We start from the raw sequence: 17,739 nt of genomic DNA, 5'->3' as shown, positions 1-17,739 counted from the left end.
ATTTTTTGACTTTAGTATTTGGCGCAAGATAACAAATTTGGCATCTGTCTGACGGGAACTTATAGCTCTAGGAGTCCGTTTTAACGGGATCTTGCCGTTTATTATTTATTTATGTATTACAATTATTTCACTTTTAAAATTTAATTTTACAATATAATTTTAAAAGTGTTAAAATAGGTTTTTAATGATTATTTTAATATTTTTTCTGCTATAAAAAAAAGAAAAAAAAAGTAAGTCAGAAACATTATATTTCCACCTCACGTGTAGTCAGACTTCCTTCTATCAAATCTAGCCAATTATATTTTTCATCGATAGAATTTATTTATTTTTTACAACAAGTACTTTTGTTTTCCATAAATAGTACTTTTAAAAAATGACTTTTTTAAATCAAATCATTAAAGCTATTTTCCACAAGTTGAAACCACCACGCTTGGCTAATGTTTAACTCAACGGCTATTTTGTTTGTTTTTCGGTTATTTAATATAAGGAAATTGCTAAAATTGAAATTTTAGTGCTACTAGACTTTACTCCACACAAATTTGGTCCAAGATTATTTAGATAGAAAAATTGTATATAATAGCAAACTAATAATCTAAAATAAATGGAGTAGCTAGGGTTTGATTTAATTGTGCTTCTTAACAAACGTTAGATAAAGTTTGTCAAGCGTCTCTCTCCCAAAAATCTCGCTCGCCACATAGGTGTATAAATTCTGTTTTTGTTTTGTATAAAGCGAGAGAAAATTGTATATACACTATATCTTCGTGTTATATACTTAATTATACAATTTACAAACATTTTACTTCAAATATTGCAGAGAAAAAGGCCAACGAATTATACAATTGCGAATTATATAATTGCAGTGGAATACAATTTTCTCTAGCTTTATACAACAAAAGTGTATATTGTGTTTCTGTTTTTGTATAAAGCGAGAGAAAAACATATATATCTTCTTGCTATACACTTAAATTATGCAATATACATATATTTTAATTCGATTCAAATGTATGCAAAGCAAATTTTATAAAAATATTGCAGCGAAATATGCAGCGAATTATATAATTGTGCAATATACAATCGCAATGAAATAGGATAGCGAATTATACAATTGCAGCGAAATAGATTAGCGAATTGTATAATTTAGGTCAGCGAATTATACAATTGTATATGTATAGCGAGTTATACAGTTTTATGTTTGCTATGGAACGCAATTATGCAAACTTTGTTATAGCATACAAATATAAATATTTTGTTTGCTATATATGAAAGTTGTCCTATTTAGATAGGAGTATGGACTTTTTAATGCTTTACGTCCAACTCAGGTTTATAGGATTTCAAACCGTACCCAACAATACTTCTTTTATCGGGCTTCAGATAGGCAGGCCCAATACCCTCTTTGCATCTTCAATATTGGGCCTAAAATAATAAAAGTATAGCTTATATAAATATTATAGTGTAAATCTTTATTCTTTAATTATCTTTTATTCTTATTATTTTTATAATTATATAAATTCATTTTTTTAGGCATTTCAGATACATAATTAAAAATTTGAATACATTATTGTTGATACATTATGTATCAATTATTGCATTTATTAAGGAAAAAACAGCTGTAAAATTAATTTAAAATCTCATAGTATCCATTTGTTGCATTAATTAAGCGAGAAAACTGAAGATTAAATTAAGATCTCATAAATTACGTTATTTCATTCAAAAATATTGTCAAAAATTCAAAATCCTATTGTGTAACAAACCAAAAAAAATTAAAAATTAAATTTCTTTTTCTTGTTGGATAAACGATTTCTTTTGTGAATCTTCAAGTTCATTGAATATCATTTCGATTTTGATTCAAGATTGTCGAAAATTTTGAGATTCAAAATTCTTCTCAAGTTCAGTGAAGATCCTTTACATTTTGATTCAAAATTGTTGAAAATTTTTAATTTTAAAATTATTCTCCTAGTTCATTGAAGATTTTTTCAATTTTGATTAAAATATCATTTTTTTAGAAGATACATCATGAAGATCATTTCAATTTAAATTGATAAGTGTTGTATTTTTACTACATACACTAAATAAGACTAAGTGTTGCCCATAAGATTTTAGGTTTGAGATCGATACATTATTATTTGGTAATTGTTATGTATTAGATACATTAAGTATAGATTTAAATTTACGTATAATAACTAAAAAAAATTAGTACATGATACATTATTATTTATTTATTTGTGTATCTTATTTTGTTTGAGATCATGAAGATCCTTTCGATTTAAATTGATAAATGCTGAATTTCTACTAGATACATTAAATAAATGTTGCCCATAAGATTGTAAGTTTGAGATCGATACGCTATTGTTTGGTAATTTTTATGTATAGACATATTCTGTATAAATTTACATTTACATATCAAAACTAAAAAAAATAGTGTATGATACATTATTATTTATATCTCTTATTTTGTTTGAGAAATATTACATTTTTAAATTTTTTTAAAATACATTATAGTAATTGCTTGAGATAGATACATTATTGTTTGGTAATTGTTATGTAGCAGATACATTTAGTACAACTTTGAATTTACGTATCATAACTAAAAAAAATGGTGTATGATACATTATATTTATGTATCTTATTTTGTTTGAGAAATTCTATAATTTAAAATTTTAAAAAAAAACAATATACATGGAATTGTTCTAAAATAGCATCTTTTTGATGTGTGTGATAAATAACACAAAATTTATGTATCAAATATATTTATATTGAACGTGATAAACAATCAAAGATTGAATAACATTAGAGTTATGTATCAATATCTTAAATATAAACATTATACATTGCATAAAACAAAAGTTATTGTAGCAGTGATGTATCAGATCAATGATAACACTAACAAAGATTAATTTAAGATTCAAAATAAACGGGATATAAAATTTGTATCTTTAATAGTGATGGTCATGCTACGGCAGATTCAATTTTTCTTCTTCTTTTTTTTTTTTTTGATGTTTTTCATTAATAGAAACATTAAAAAGTATATATTTTTCAAGAAAAATTTTCGACGAAAATATAATTAACTAACTATGAAAAATTTACAAATATTATACTAATTAATTATTATTAAATAAAAACTACTACTATTACTTTTTACATTGTAAAAGCCTATCCATCACATAATTATTTGTTTCATGTAGATATGTTTCTAATGTAAGATATATCTTAGCGAGTTTGTATATGTATTTTCTGGTAACATATACTTTTTTTTGTTATATCCTTAAAAAAAATAGTGATAATTCATCTTTTTACGGTTAAATTAAATTTCATCATACACTAAATTTTCAATTTTTATTCGGTAATTCAATAGTATATTTCAAATAGCAAAATATCAGATTTTAAACTTGAATGAGAAAATAACTTTTAAGATTGTGTAACTTAAAATAGAGAAAGATTTGTGGAGTGAAATAAGAAAGGAATAAACATTGATTTTCAGAGATATGATTTATGTATCCTTGGGGGTTAGAGAGTAAAATATGGAATTTTGGAAAATTTTAAAACTAGTAGGGAATAATAAAAATTATTGAAAGAAAGATGTGTATATATGTAATTTAAAAATATTGGGCCTAAAGAAAAGAAAAGTTCCAAAACAAAAAAAAATTAATTATGGTATAATTTCATAAATCTCACAGTGTTAAAAGTCTACTACATTATTTTTCAACTCTTTATCAAATTAAACTCTGTTAAGATTTATGAATTTCGATTACATCATTGGACTTCTGAATATATCATTGGACATTCAGATACATAAGTAAAGGATGTAACAGAGAGTGAGAAATGTATCAAAGAAGGAGTAAAACATCCGAACACATAGGTGAGAGATGTATAAGAGGGGGAGAGGTGTGTATCCAAAATGGGGATATAAATATATTAGCAAAAATAGAGAATTGAATTGAACTATTGGAGAGGAGATTTTCAAAAATTTTAAATGATAGATGGGGATATAAATATATTAGCAAAAGTAGAGAATGGAAATAATCTATTCGAGAGAAGATTTTTAAAATTTTTAAATGATAGAGAATTTCATAAATTATAATAAATTATGATGTGTATTAAATAATTTTCCCCTACTTATATCTAACAAAACGCGGGACAGGGCGAAGCAACGAGGGTTGAAAACAGTAAATTATGCTAATTATTATTTTTTCATAACGAAAAGCTCGTCCAACTTTACACAAGTATACTAAAAAGTATCTTATTTGTTTTCATTCGGTAAATTTTTAATACGAAAAATAATTGAACGACTCTTAACAATTTATACAAGCAACTTTCAATAATTTTTTTGGCTACTTGAAATAGTTTAGTACAATGAATAAAAAAATAATACAAGTAACTCAGGTATTGAGTAGTGACATACACGAGTTCGACGCGGAAACGACGGCATATTCGCATACAAAATATCTTAATCTACTACATATACAATCACCATAGAACAAGTTTTGATGCTTGATTCTCTTTGAGTTGATGGAACAAAATTTCGAATAGACAAATATAACAATTTAAAATAAATGGTGACACACACGCAAATCAGTTCCATATTCTCCTTTTATTTTATAATTAGTTAGAAAACTCCAAAACACCACAGATGCATGCATGCATGCAATGTCAAAATTCAAAAGCATAAAACGATTGGCTCAACAGAATCATGAGCATCGCAACTCCAAGTTTAAGTTATATGCACTATAATCAATAACAACTTATGAAGTCAAAATTACTAATAATTAACTTTTTTAGTGACAAATATTAGTTATGAACGTAAACATGATACTCCTAGCTACACTATTATTACACGAAAATATTTAATGGATATAAGATCAATCCATGCATAAATAAAGTTGGATATAAGTCATTTCGAATTAAAGAAAGAAAGCAAAGGGGAAGTTGTCGCATATATATATATATATAATCTTTTTGAAGGGATGAGTTCGACCGCATAAGTTGTCTCATAAAAGAAGCAAAATAAGATATAGTATTAAGGGTTTATCTAAAAGATGAGTAGCCTAAATGACCTTTACAAATATTCTTCAACCTCTTTACACGCAAGCTACTTCTATTGTGGGTTCTTATAATATATTCTTCTACTATATATAATTATCTAAAATACAAATTCAAATTCTCTTGGGAAATAATATGTTTGAAAATCAGTTGCCTTTTGTCAATTTTCATCAGAACCATAAGCTTTCACTGGCAGCAGATTCTCCACCACGAGGGTAACAGACACTTTTTAGGATAATCTTGGTAAGGACATGGAGCCCATATTTTTCAACATATCCGATCCTCTTTAATTTTTTTGTTCCAACCTATCTTTTTTTGTGACATGACTATAATTAAGTTGGATATTTTAAGTTATATTAAGTCTCTCAAGTCGCAAAGCGAATTTCTCATGGTCAACATTAAAAGTATATAAATTAGTCATATCAACAACTTATTATGTAGTGGAGCAGTCTCATATCGGTTGATAAAGATATAGTTTTTCGTTTTATGATTTGGACCATCCATGTTTTTTAAGCTAGTCGTACATGCACTCAGTTACACAATCGTCAGTAGACACCAAATTTTAAATTTGATGTAAAAGAATATGATGTAAAATTTGGTGTTTTGAGTTTTAACCACGCCAATTTTTACAAAATATAAAATTTAGTTTTTTATAAATTAATTTTTTCTATATTTAACTTTTTTAAAATAATATGTTAGGTAACAAAATAAATATATGTTAATTTTACTATAAAGTATAATATATATTATCAATGATATAAAAAAAAAACAATATGAATTCTATACGGAGAATGTTTTAGAAAGAATTTATTTTATGCAATAGTAAAATATAAATGAAATAAGAAATAATAATATAATAATGAAAAAAAAAATATTATTTTTTTTTTGATGTAAACTTTGATACGATGAGTTAAAGTTGATTACACAAAAAAATGATGCTAACACTAAATTAATACAAAATTTGATGTTTTGGATTGGAGCATTCTTCCGGTCCAAAATAGAACACATCCCAATTCTTTCTCTGTTGGCGGTCACTAATTAATATGTAAACGAAACGACCCTTAATTAATGCATTTGAGGAAGATTGCTTGTATTTCGAGCCATTTAATTGTAAGTATAATAAAAAAAATGAGAGTCAAAAAGATCTTGGATTTAAATAGTTTTTAAATCAGTTGAACTCTAAAACCCATTCCCAACACCAGAGTCAAAAACTAAAAAATGTATTGCATATGTAGTACTAGATCCAAATCAAAACAGTCACTCGACACTCGTTATCAAGTTGCTTAAGTGAAAATTACTTATAATTAATGGTCACGTGAAAAAGTATTTCAGGTTGTGTAACATGATTTTTAATTTTTTAAGTCCATTTAATTTTAGAATAAGATATATCTACACTTTTAAATTTGAATAAAATTAACTTTATATACTCTTTTTATATTTCACCCTTAACATGAAATTCACTTTATATCTGTAAAAAAAAGTTACGTTATGTTAAACAATATCACGTAGCAGCTAGGTAGCTAGTTGCTGCAAACAAAGCTTTTCGTTGAACAGTACGCATTATTGCCCTTTTGATTCATGGAAGAAAAAACAAAGTATAAACAGAGATTCAAAACAGCCTTTGTCGTTTTAGTTCATTTTTGTTTTGTCATGTATCCAATACAGCTACACGATAGAAAAAACGAGGGTGTATATAAAGTGTCGTTGAAGAAAATTTTTAAAATTGTGTCAGTAATATGTGTTAGTAAATTTAGTTTTGGTTTAATTTTTTTTTATTTTAGGAAATCATTTGGATTTATATGCCAATAAAATATATAGAGAATTATAAGTATTATGTATTTATTCTATACTATTATATTATCCTTTGATTAGGATGGTTTTGAATTTGTGATAGTGACTGAAATTCAAAAGTATTCCCTAATACACAAGGTTTGCATTTAACAATAATACTAGTAGATCAATTTATGAGTAAGTAATTGTGTGTTTGAGAGTTTGGATTTGGGATAATTTATTTATTTGGTAGAAGTATTTGCAAGAGAATTACATTTGCCAACTATTATATTAATAAGGATCTGGAGTGGATCGATGCGTCTTCACTCAAATCTCTCAATAAAAATTACATTATATATAAGTTAATATGTATTTTTTTATATGTTTAGTATATATAAATAGATATTGAATTCCTTGAACATGGCATAGAGGTTAGCCCACTGTCACTCTTAATGTGTGGTCTCATATATTTGTCAAGTAATTTATTCTAGCTTTACCTGAAAGAGTTCATAGTTATAAAAAAAAAAAAAAGGTATATGAATTGTTGCATAAATATCTTTGAAAGACGAAATGAGTGAAACAAGCACATGATGAGAATAATTATATTTGACTTCTTTAGCGCATTGTTGGTGAAAGGGGGGAAAGAAGAGAGTAGAATATGGGAGAAATTAAACAATCAACAAAAATATTTTCATTTCTTTTCCTTTTACATGAAAACAAGGTGAAGGGGAAAATATATTTACCTTCATTGTAGGTCTAAAAATAAGAATACAAACAATATACTTCACACTCAAACAACATATGCCCTCCATTGTAAAAAAAATTCCACGTTCAATTTTCGTACTTTGTTTTACTATATTTTTTTTTATTTTTACAAAATAAGTAGGAGTAGCATGTACCAACCATGTTGTTCCACCTTCTTTGCTACTCCCGTGATAGCAAGCTACTTGTGATTAGCCCAACCAAAAATATAAAGACTGAGATTCCAAGTGCAGGACGAAAAAGAAAAAATTATTTTTTGGTAGACAGAATTACCTAGTGCTAATATAAATTATCGATGGAAAGTTAAATTTGTACTAAAACTTTTCATGGCAACCCTATGTATCTCATGTGTTAATCAGACATTAATTAGTTTTAACCATAAGCGGAAAAAAAAGGAAGAATAAGTTAAAAAATATAAAAGCACAATGTTGTACGAGATGACATGCAATTTAAGATATAATATCTCTATAAAAGTTGTAAAAGCGTGCATAAGACAAATTAATTAAATATTCTTTTTCTTTCGACCTATGTGATTCATTTTAGCTAATTATATTATTTCAGTAAGAGAGAAAAATTTTTATATCGTTACAAAATATTTGTATAGATATAAATTATTCTATTAAAAATAAATAAAGAATTTAAATATATTTTTTACTAACTACATAATAAAGTCATATAAATTAAAATAAATAGAATATATCCTTTTATACATGTGAATGGGGCAAATCAAATCCCACCTACGAGGCTTAGCCTAAAAGGATTAGTGTTTAGAAATAAGAAGCATTGCCTGGTGCGGAATTAGATTCGAAACAAGTCCCATTCCATTATTGCTTTTGTAAACATGGATAGAGTCACTTAGCAGGGGATGGTAGTGCAGTAAACAGGACAAGGGAAAAAATCTCTATTCAATTTTTTATGAAATGATTCATTTTTTAAAACTCGAATTATTTATTTATTTAATTTTCACATATAAATATAAATTGAAACAGAAAAAAAAAAAAAGATGACGAGGGGTGGACTGGTCAAATGGGCTATAAAATTGAGAATTAGATTCATGGATGGGAAAGTGATGGACGTACCATGGGATTCAGAGTTAGGGTGCACCAGTTATCGCGTAAATGGTGCTGCCATTTTGCCGTACGCCTCTCTAGTCTCTTCAGTCTTCGCCTTGCACACTTGCGCTTTATGGTGGTCCCATTTTCCCAACTCCTACATTTAGCCTCTTTCATGTGACATAAAAGTAATTAAACCCTAGTTTAGACGGTGGTTATTTACGTAGATAACTCATGATCAAATTCTCTCGATGTTTTTCGAATCGAACCTATCATATAAAACGTATTTAACGAGGTTTATATTTTTCACGTAGTTTGCAGCTTATTACACAAACAAAGATTTTTCTAGTGCATACAAAGTGTTTACCAAAGGGCAAAAGCTACAGCGATAGTGGGTTATCCTAAACTCCTAAAATTACCCTTTTAGACCTTATTTTATCTAGTTTAACAGGAACAACTTATAGTGAATAGATTAGTTTTTTATTAATCATTTGATTCTTTCATAGAGTAATTTCTTTTCCCTTTTCGAAGACTAAGAGAGTTTAATATACTGAAGAGATTCCCCTCATGTAATCAATCTCTAAATTTGGTTTAATTTCATATACTTTATCTCGTAAAAAATCCAATGGACTGGATTGATTTTTAAACTAAATTACAAAGTATTTGTTTATTTGAAGTAATAATTAGAGAATAGCGCAATAATATAATTCAAATATGGTCATATGTGTCATAAATATAGACTTGTCTTTTAATTAATAAAATGTCACTGTTACATGTACCCTCCCGAGGCTCCTATCAGAATCTGGTTAGGTTTCTTTCTTCAGTATCTAACCTCTGTAAAAAAATAAAAAATTAAAAAAAATGATGTACCTAACTTATAAAAATAGTAAAAAAGCATTGAATTGTAGTAAGATTAGGTAAAACAAGATTTGCTCCACTCAGTTGATGTAGCCATGAGACTTAATCCCATATGAGTTCAAATCGTGGCAAAGTTTTATTGCTTTCTTCCATATTGTCCTTCCCTATACACACCAAAATAGGAAAGTGGAGGTTAGGGAACAATTGTCAAAAACAATTTTCGATAAAATAAAATAAATTATTGCAGTTTTAAACTGGAAAATAGAGTACAAGAACTGCAATAATGCAATAACAAGGGCATTCGAGAAAAAAAAAAGTTAAATTTTAGCTATTTACTGTTATATGTAAATTTAACTAGTTAAAAAAAGATCGAGATAAATTTTAAATTACATGAAGTAAGGAGGATAAGCTATTTACTATGATATTTTAAGACTATATTTCCATACATGATACGATCATCAATTATTTATGAAATGTGTGTAAAATGTTTTGATTTTAATAAAACCATAAGGAGGCCTAATTAATTTGCACGGGGATAATAGAAACTTGTATCTAGTCTAGTCAAAGAAATTAAAAGTTCTAGTTTAGATTCTCTTTTTTATCTTTGAAACGTTGACCAAATGAACTTCAGTATGCCACAACTCGTAGAGAATACACTAGCAAATTGTCTAATTTCTATGACCATCTTTAAACGGTAAATAATCTTTTATGCACGGGAATGCTTTGATTTAGTTTTTATAGTGATATATTTTACTTGATTGAAAAGCTTTTTAGTATATAATAAAAGTGTTTATTTTCTTTTTTGATGTATTTTATTTGATTGAATTGATCCTTAATATATAATAAAAAATATTTAATTTGATTCTTTATCTTAATTATAACAGATTTTTTTTTAAAACAAAAGTGTTTTTATTTAACTGTGACTAATAAAATTCATTATTATTGTCTTTTTTATTAACTCCAAAGAAAAACTCAATAAAATTTAACATTATTGCCTCAACTTTCTAGAGTAGAATCTACTATTTTCTCTTACTTAAAATAGAAATTGGTATTAGGTCGATGGAAATAATGTTTAGAAAAGAAAAAATAGTAATTTATTGAAGAAAGTAGAGAAAGTAGTGCTAAATTTTATGGAATTCTTTCTTTGAAGCTAATAAAAAAATAACAATTGTGAATTTTATCATCCACAAAAAAAGCAAAAAACAAAATGAACACTTCTTGTTTTGGATTAAGGATTATTTTAATCAAGTGATATATATTAAGGACCATTATAATCTCATTTATCATACATCAAAGACCAGTTTAATCATATGAAATATATTAAAGATCAAAATAATACGTTACTAATACGTTAAAGACCATTTTAATTATTTTATCATCTTTAAACACAAACTTCTAGAAATCCTTTTGCTATTAGGACAAAATAATATTAATAAAAATAACAGAAGTAAGTACTAAGAAATCAACAAATTAAACGAGATGGAAGCGTCTGAAGAATCAGTGATTGTTTTCTTCAATTTTGCAGTTTAGAAATCAAATACATAATTGACTAAGTTGAAACTAAAAGATGAACCTATTTCTATTAGATTCAGAGTAAAACTCAAAGGTACTTCTAGTATTTAAAAGATACCTTTTATTTTAATGGTGCATATCTATTAATTTATATATAATTTGATTTTTCTATAATATTCATCTTCTATGACAATATTTTACCATAGAAATTAAGTTTTATTTAAAATATATTTTCTCTTAATATAAGTTAAAATTATTTGACCAAATATTATGTAAAATAACAATAACATATAACAACATATTTGATATAGACAAAGTTGACATATTAAAATTTAAAGACTACTAATTATTTGATATAATTCCATAAGTGGAAGGTAGCCATTATAGGATCTAAATATTTAATTACATAATATATGTTACACTTGTACTATATTTTTGAAGAATTTTCACAATATATGGGGTTTGATATTTTAGAAGGGGTGCATAAGAGACTTAATATTATAAGGGTGTTGCAAGTAAATTATCATATTTTTGTAAGTATAGCAAAAAGTAGTTAAAAATCAAATCCATTACTCCCTCTTTCCAATTTACGTGAAATTAAACTAGTTTAATTGTACAAAGGTTATATATATATATATTATGAAAAAAAGGTTTTTAAATTTTTTTGTGAAAAAATAATCATTAATATTTATGTGATTTTATATTTATTTTAGAAAAACATGAATACTTTAAAATTTATTTTTTTACTAAATATAGAGATATATTAATATTTTCGAAAGAACACACAAGTAAAATTGAAACTATTTTTTTTTATCATTGATAAGGAAGATATCATGAATAAGTGATTAAATAAAAAAAATTCCAAACACAATCTTAAAAAATGATTTCTTATTATCACTTACAAATTAAGTTTTCTTTAAAAAAGAAAACTTTTTCAATGACATAAAAGATGGGAGATATAAAATTAAAATAGATTTATACAAAACTACCGAATCAAATCATTATTGGAACCTAAATTAAAATAGAACTACAAAATCAAATCTTTATTGGAACCTATTGTAGAACTCTTTGAATATCACTTTGTGTCAAATACGTACTATTGACCAAACACGAAGAGAAGATTTTTCTTTTTCAATTATTCGCCATCTGATTAAAACATAAATAGCTTTTGCAAAATCGTATTGTTTATTCTACGTAACAATATTACTACTCTATAAAATGGCACGACCTATTCATTTAAAACGGTTCTATTACTTCCATCCAATAAATCTAAATTCCTCACTCTTTTTCTCTTCCCTCTCTGTAAGCAAAACCGTTCTGTGAAAAAACAACTTTTTCTGTCGATCAGCATAGCTTGTTTTGATTGCTCTTCAAATGGATGCTTTCGATTTCGGTACTGAAAAAATGGAAAACAGAGTAATTCTGATAGTCCACAGTTTCAAAAGCGTTGCCAAGCTTTTCCGAATTGTTGAGCTTTGCGTTGGAGTTTTTGTGCTCTTATGGAGTTCTACTCGGTTACCTTTTGTCGTCAAAATATCCGGCGAGTATTTCCGTCAACTTATCTCCATGATACTTAGTCCTCTCTTCATATTCCTTATTAGCAACGTCATCGTTCTCACTCTCTTCTTCAAATCTGGCCGATTCTCCGTCGATTCATCAACGATCTCAAATAACACCGAAACTGAACTCTACGATTCATTCATCGAAAAGGAAACATGCTCCGGGAATTTCACCGCCGAAAACTCCTCACCCGCACCGGCACGTGAGCAAACTGTCTACCAAGACAAACAGACTATACTTGAAGTGAATGCTCAGACGATTACGGAATCAGACGGTTCCGAAGAAACAGAGACGGAAACTGAAAAGGATTTTTGTTCTCAAATTCCTCGGAGAACTAAATCGGCCAAGTTTAATAGGGGAAGCAACAAGGAAATATACGGTAAGCTCCGTAGATCGGAGACAGAGATGTACCGAAAAATCGATAATTCCGTTGATCCGTCGGAAACGGTTTATCCGGTGGATGAATTAAGCAATGAAGAGTTTCAGAAAGCCATTGAGGATTTCATTGCTAGGCAAATCAAATTTCATCAGGAAGAGAAGTTGGCTATTGTTCTTCATAGCTAAACTTAATAAAAGTGTATTTCTTAATATTTACTGTATTGCCCATTAAAAGTAAAAATAAAAATAAAAATTAGATAACATAAAATTAGGGGTTAATGTACAGAGTTAATGAATAATAGGAAGGAGGCGTAAATCTGATGTGGCAAATAGGGGGAGAGCTTGTAGTTAATCTGAGCCGTTGATCTTCGCAGCGGATAAAGAAGATTCACTAAAATTCCGTGAATGCGTTGCGCTCGCTGTTTTACAAGAGTGGGCTATGGTTGTTAGGCTCAGAAAGTTAAAAAAGTGTGGTTTGGTTTGGTTTTCTATCTTTTGTATTAAAATTAATTAATCAAGATGGAAAAAGGGAGGGAATGTATTCTCAAATTCCCACTTATGTTATTCTTCGTGTATTATATTTTAATTTTTTTCTTTTCAGGTAATATTCCTTGAGGAAAAAAAATAGTTTCTCGTGGAACTATTTTAATCTAAACCTATGTGCAATAAACATATCGTTAGTCTTATGTTCGATATCAGAAAAGATACTTGAACATACTTGATCTAAAAAGATAAACTAATTAACTAAGCAGGCATGTTTAGTTAAGTTGCAGATTTAGGAAAGATAAAATAAAAATGTCCCTTTTCACTTATTATTCTATAGTTTACACATGATGGTCAACATAGATATATAACAATTTAGAAAATTTTAAGCAAAACACAATAGAAGCGTTGATCAAGTGAAAAACACTTAACGCCTTCAATTTTAAGTTTGTGATTCTTAAACAAGTTATGTAGGGATATGAATAAAGGACCCAACGCGACATAGATTAGGCAATATAAACGAATTTGAAGAGCAAAAAATAGTAACTCGGGTAAATAATGTCCCTTAATCTCTTGATTAATCAATTATATAAGCTGCTGTAAAGCCTCTATGGAACAGGTATTAACATGAAATAATAATATCATGAGACCAAGAAGTGAATGACCATTCACGTGAAAAGTTGGGCATGCCAAAATATTTGGAGAGGCACAATGCAAGTTGATCTGTCTGAACTCTGAATAATTATCAGTATTACTGTTTAGGATAAATAAGGGATTAATGAAAAGACTTTGACTAGAAATAGTGTGGGTTCATTTTCAAACTTTGGAAAGACTAATTATGGATCATATATGAAACAAAAAGCCCAGACACTAAATCATAGCAAGGGACTTAACTATCATTAGGTTAGCAAATATTTATTGTACTACTAATTAGGAGTCCCTTTTCACCGCCATCATTAATATCCATTCCCCCAAAAAAACATGACGAAGATCTAGTAATATATGACATACAATTTACAATTTCTATTTACTATGAAACTGAGTTATAAATTTTTTTAAAAAAATAAAATAAAAAAACAATCGATCAAATTAATATATTCTAAGAAGAAAGATTATAATATCAATCTCATGCCTAATTTGATTCTCTCCGAGTTAATTTACTTGTCAATTTTTCTTTTACATTCCCTTTCAGACAAAAATTCTAAATAAAAAGTAGTTTCATTAATTTACTTCTATCTTAATTAATTATGTATTGTTCTTGCTATAATAATTAATCTCTTTCACATTTGTTAAGTCTGACATGAAAATATAAAGGATCCATTCTTCATTCTTTTTGTTTTGATTAAATGATAAGTATCTCTAAATAACTATGATGAGTAAAAAAAAGAAAAGAAATAATTTTACCTATAAAGATTCATCATTGCTAAATTAGTTTCACGAATAATTTATTATTTTTGCAATCATTTAGGTAATCAAATTTGGCTACTAATACCGAATTTTCAGCCCATAGGGCATAGACTACCCCCACTTTAAGATGGCTGTGCTTTGAACTTTTTGGTAAAGAGAATTTCCAATGGATTAATTAAAATTTTTAAAAAAATAAAGGAAATGAAGAAGAAGAAGCTTTTAGATTATTCTAGTGTGAAAAAAGGGACAAAGCAGTATTTAATGATCCACGCGTTAATATAATCTTTTTCACTTTAATTATCTCCGTAATCTCTGTTCCAAAAGAGCCACTTTTACGCTTTTTTTTGTACAATTAGTGATTAAAGAATCTTTAATTACCGACGCATTTGGATTTCTTCTGCTCAAACTTTGTTATAAAAAATGAGGATTAAATTTGTGTTTTCCTACTTGTTTTGGGAGACAACATGATTACAATTTCCACCAAAAATTGCATGTGTGGAATTTCTTTTGTAGTAGTTATAAGATGGATATCTCGTTGGTTAACAGAAAGAGTGAAGTGATATATAATATATATATATATATACACTTTATTAATATTTGATAATGTGCAAATGGGTAATATAATGATACTGTTTTCGTGGTCGTATGCCAAACACATTGAAGTCCTATTCTTTCAAGTTTGCCCCATTTTTCTCTTTTCCTTCTTTTTAAATTCCATGTGCTTTGGAGGGAAATGAAAAAGTATACATACTTACTTATATCTATCTTCTTTAATTTTAGGGAAAATATTAAGTGTATATTGATAATGGCCAAAAGGGTGCAAAGAGATATTGCCACTAGCATTTTTTTTTTTTTAACTTGAAGATTGAGTTGTCTATTCAATTGTGATCTTTAGATTTTGAAGCTAAGTTTGAATATATATTTACTTGATTTTTATCGTTTTTTTTTTTGAAGTTCTGTGAAAAAAAAAGTTAAAAAATCTGGTTTTAAAAATTTGAAATATTTGAATATCGAAGTATTAATATGATAAGTAAATATTTCTAGACTTCATAGGAATCAGGAGATGCATGTATTTCGAGACTTCAGATATAAAATTCTAAATTTCAAATATTATTTATATAAAAAATATTTTACTCAAAATAATCAATTATTTTTTAACTTAAAAAGTATGAATGTTAGTACATTCATAATTTTTGATTTAATAAATCCATAGAGTAACTAATTCGCAGTTCGCACCATCCGGCCAAATTTGTTTAAGATCAACACTATTCACTTTTCTACCTTCTCGATAGTATAGAACAATTTCTTTTAACCTACTCTTTGGGAATTTCTACTTTTGAAAATATTCTTATTGAATTCTGTTTTTTTTTTTTTTTTAATTAAAGGACAGTGTATAAAAAAAAAAGATTCTAACCTCATAGAATAATCTTTCTGAATAATTTGGACATGAGTGGATACACTGCGTGAATTCAAGTTATATACGTTAAACATGTTAAATTATCATATTAATGTGGCACGTGTTAATTCCTATAATTATAAAGTAATGTTCAATAGAAGTAATCCAAGTGAATTATTTCATTTTTGGTTTTTTCAAATTTTCGTTTTTCACAAGTTTAATTGAAAACAAACTGAATATTTAGATTCGAACAGTTTGCATTTGGTTGGCTGACTGCCACTCCAATAAAAATAATTTTTAGCGGCATTGAATATTGACACTAATAAAGAGTGCTAAAGTCATAACCGATATTAGTTAAGTGTCATTAGAACCAATGTCGCTAAAGACTTTAGAAATATATATGAAAAGTGACAATTACCGCTAAAAATACATATTTAACGATAATTAAAAATTAATTACCACTAATAATCATTTTTATTTTAGTGTTCACAATTTTTCATAATCGTGGTACTTCACAATAAACCAAAGACCACCGATTATAACCCACAAAATAATACAACAGCCAACTTTATTCAAATAATTTTTCATGATCGTGGTACTTCACAATAAACCAAAGACCACCAATTATAACCCACAAAATAATACAACAGCCAACTTTATTCATCTAAAAAATTTCTAAGTAGTACTTCACAATAAAACACTGTATTTTTCTTGGGCCACTGGTTTGGGCTTTAGCCTGTGTTGACAATTGGGCTATTTTTGAAAAATTCGGTTATCAGATTAACCGAAAAGTTGTGCTATTGCTATTTTGAGAATGAACTAATGCCCTGTTCAGGTATCTCGATTCAAATTCCCATAAACGATATTTTCGGAAGAAAGAGTTCGTACAACAAAAACTCCCACTACCCATATTTCGCTTCATTTTTTATGGACAATTTTGGAACTCGAACTTGCAAAATTCCTTAGCTAACCCACGCGCTACGGAATTGGCCTCATGATACATATGGTGTATGGGAGGATGATCCATTGTCGTGACTCTGGATAATAGAGCAGCTAATTAGTACCTGTGAATTTTGATTCTAAGTACAATTAACAACTGATAGTGAAACCCAATTTCAGTTCCTTAGATGTGAACCACGCGACTATGTGAACTATGTACCGTAATAACTTGGTCTTTTAACTATAGGAATGTGTGTATCAAATGCCTACTACTATCATAAATGATTAATATTGTGATCACAAAACCTTAAGAGGTTCACCGAGAAATTCACTATAAATACTCTCATATAGGGACGGACCCACTTGGGTTCCAGAGGTTCACTCGGTAAAAAAATTATACTATATATGTATGATAATTTTTTTTTTATATTTATGCGAATATATATATTTTGAACCTCTCAATGACAAAGAAAAACTGATAGCCCAGCTGAAGGACTTCCATTTTAGATTACCGATCTTTTAAACGTATACTACTAATACTAATAGTAAAGGGCAAATACGGCTCAACTTTCTTTGTGCACTTGA

At 27.6% G+C, this 17,739-nt stretch overlaps 1 protein-coding gene across 1 annotated transcript; it reads left to right on the top strand.

Moving 5' to 3' along the window:
• Window positions 1-11,867: 11,867 nt before the first annotated feature.
• On the top strand, window positions 11,868-13,493 carry LOC104645741 (uncharacterized). The gene has a single exon (XM_010318084.4). It carries the CDS (start codon window positions 12,366-12,368, stop codon window positions 13,113-13,115), a length of 750 nt encoding a protein of 249 aa, XP_010316386.1. The 5' UTR covers window positions 11,868-12,365; the 3' UTR covers window positions 13,116-13,493.
• Window positions 13,494-17,739: the final 4,246 nt, after the last annotated feature.

Source organism: Solanum lycopersicum, chromosome 2 (assembly GCF_036512215.1).
Source record: "Solanum lycopersicum chromosome 2, SLM_r2.1".
NCBI lineage: Eukaryota > Viridiplantae > Streptophyta > Magnoliopsida > Solanales > Solanaceae > Solanum > Solanum lycopersicum.
This window is presented reverse-complemented; position numbering and strand designations above follow the sequence as displayed.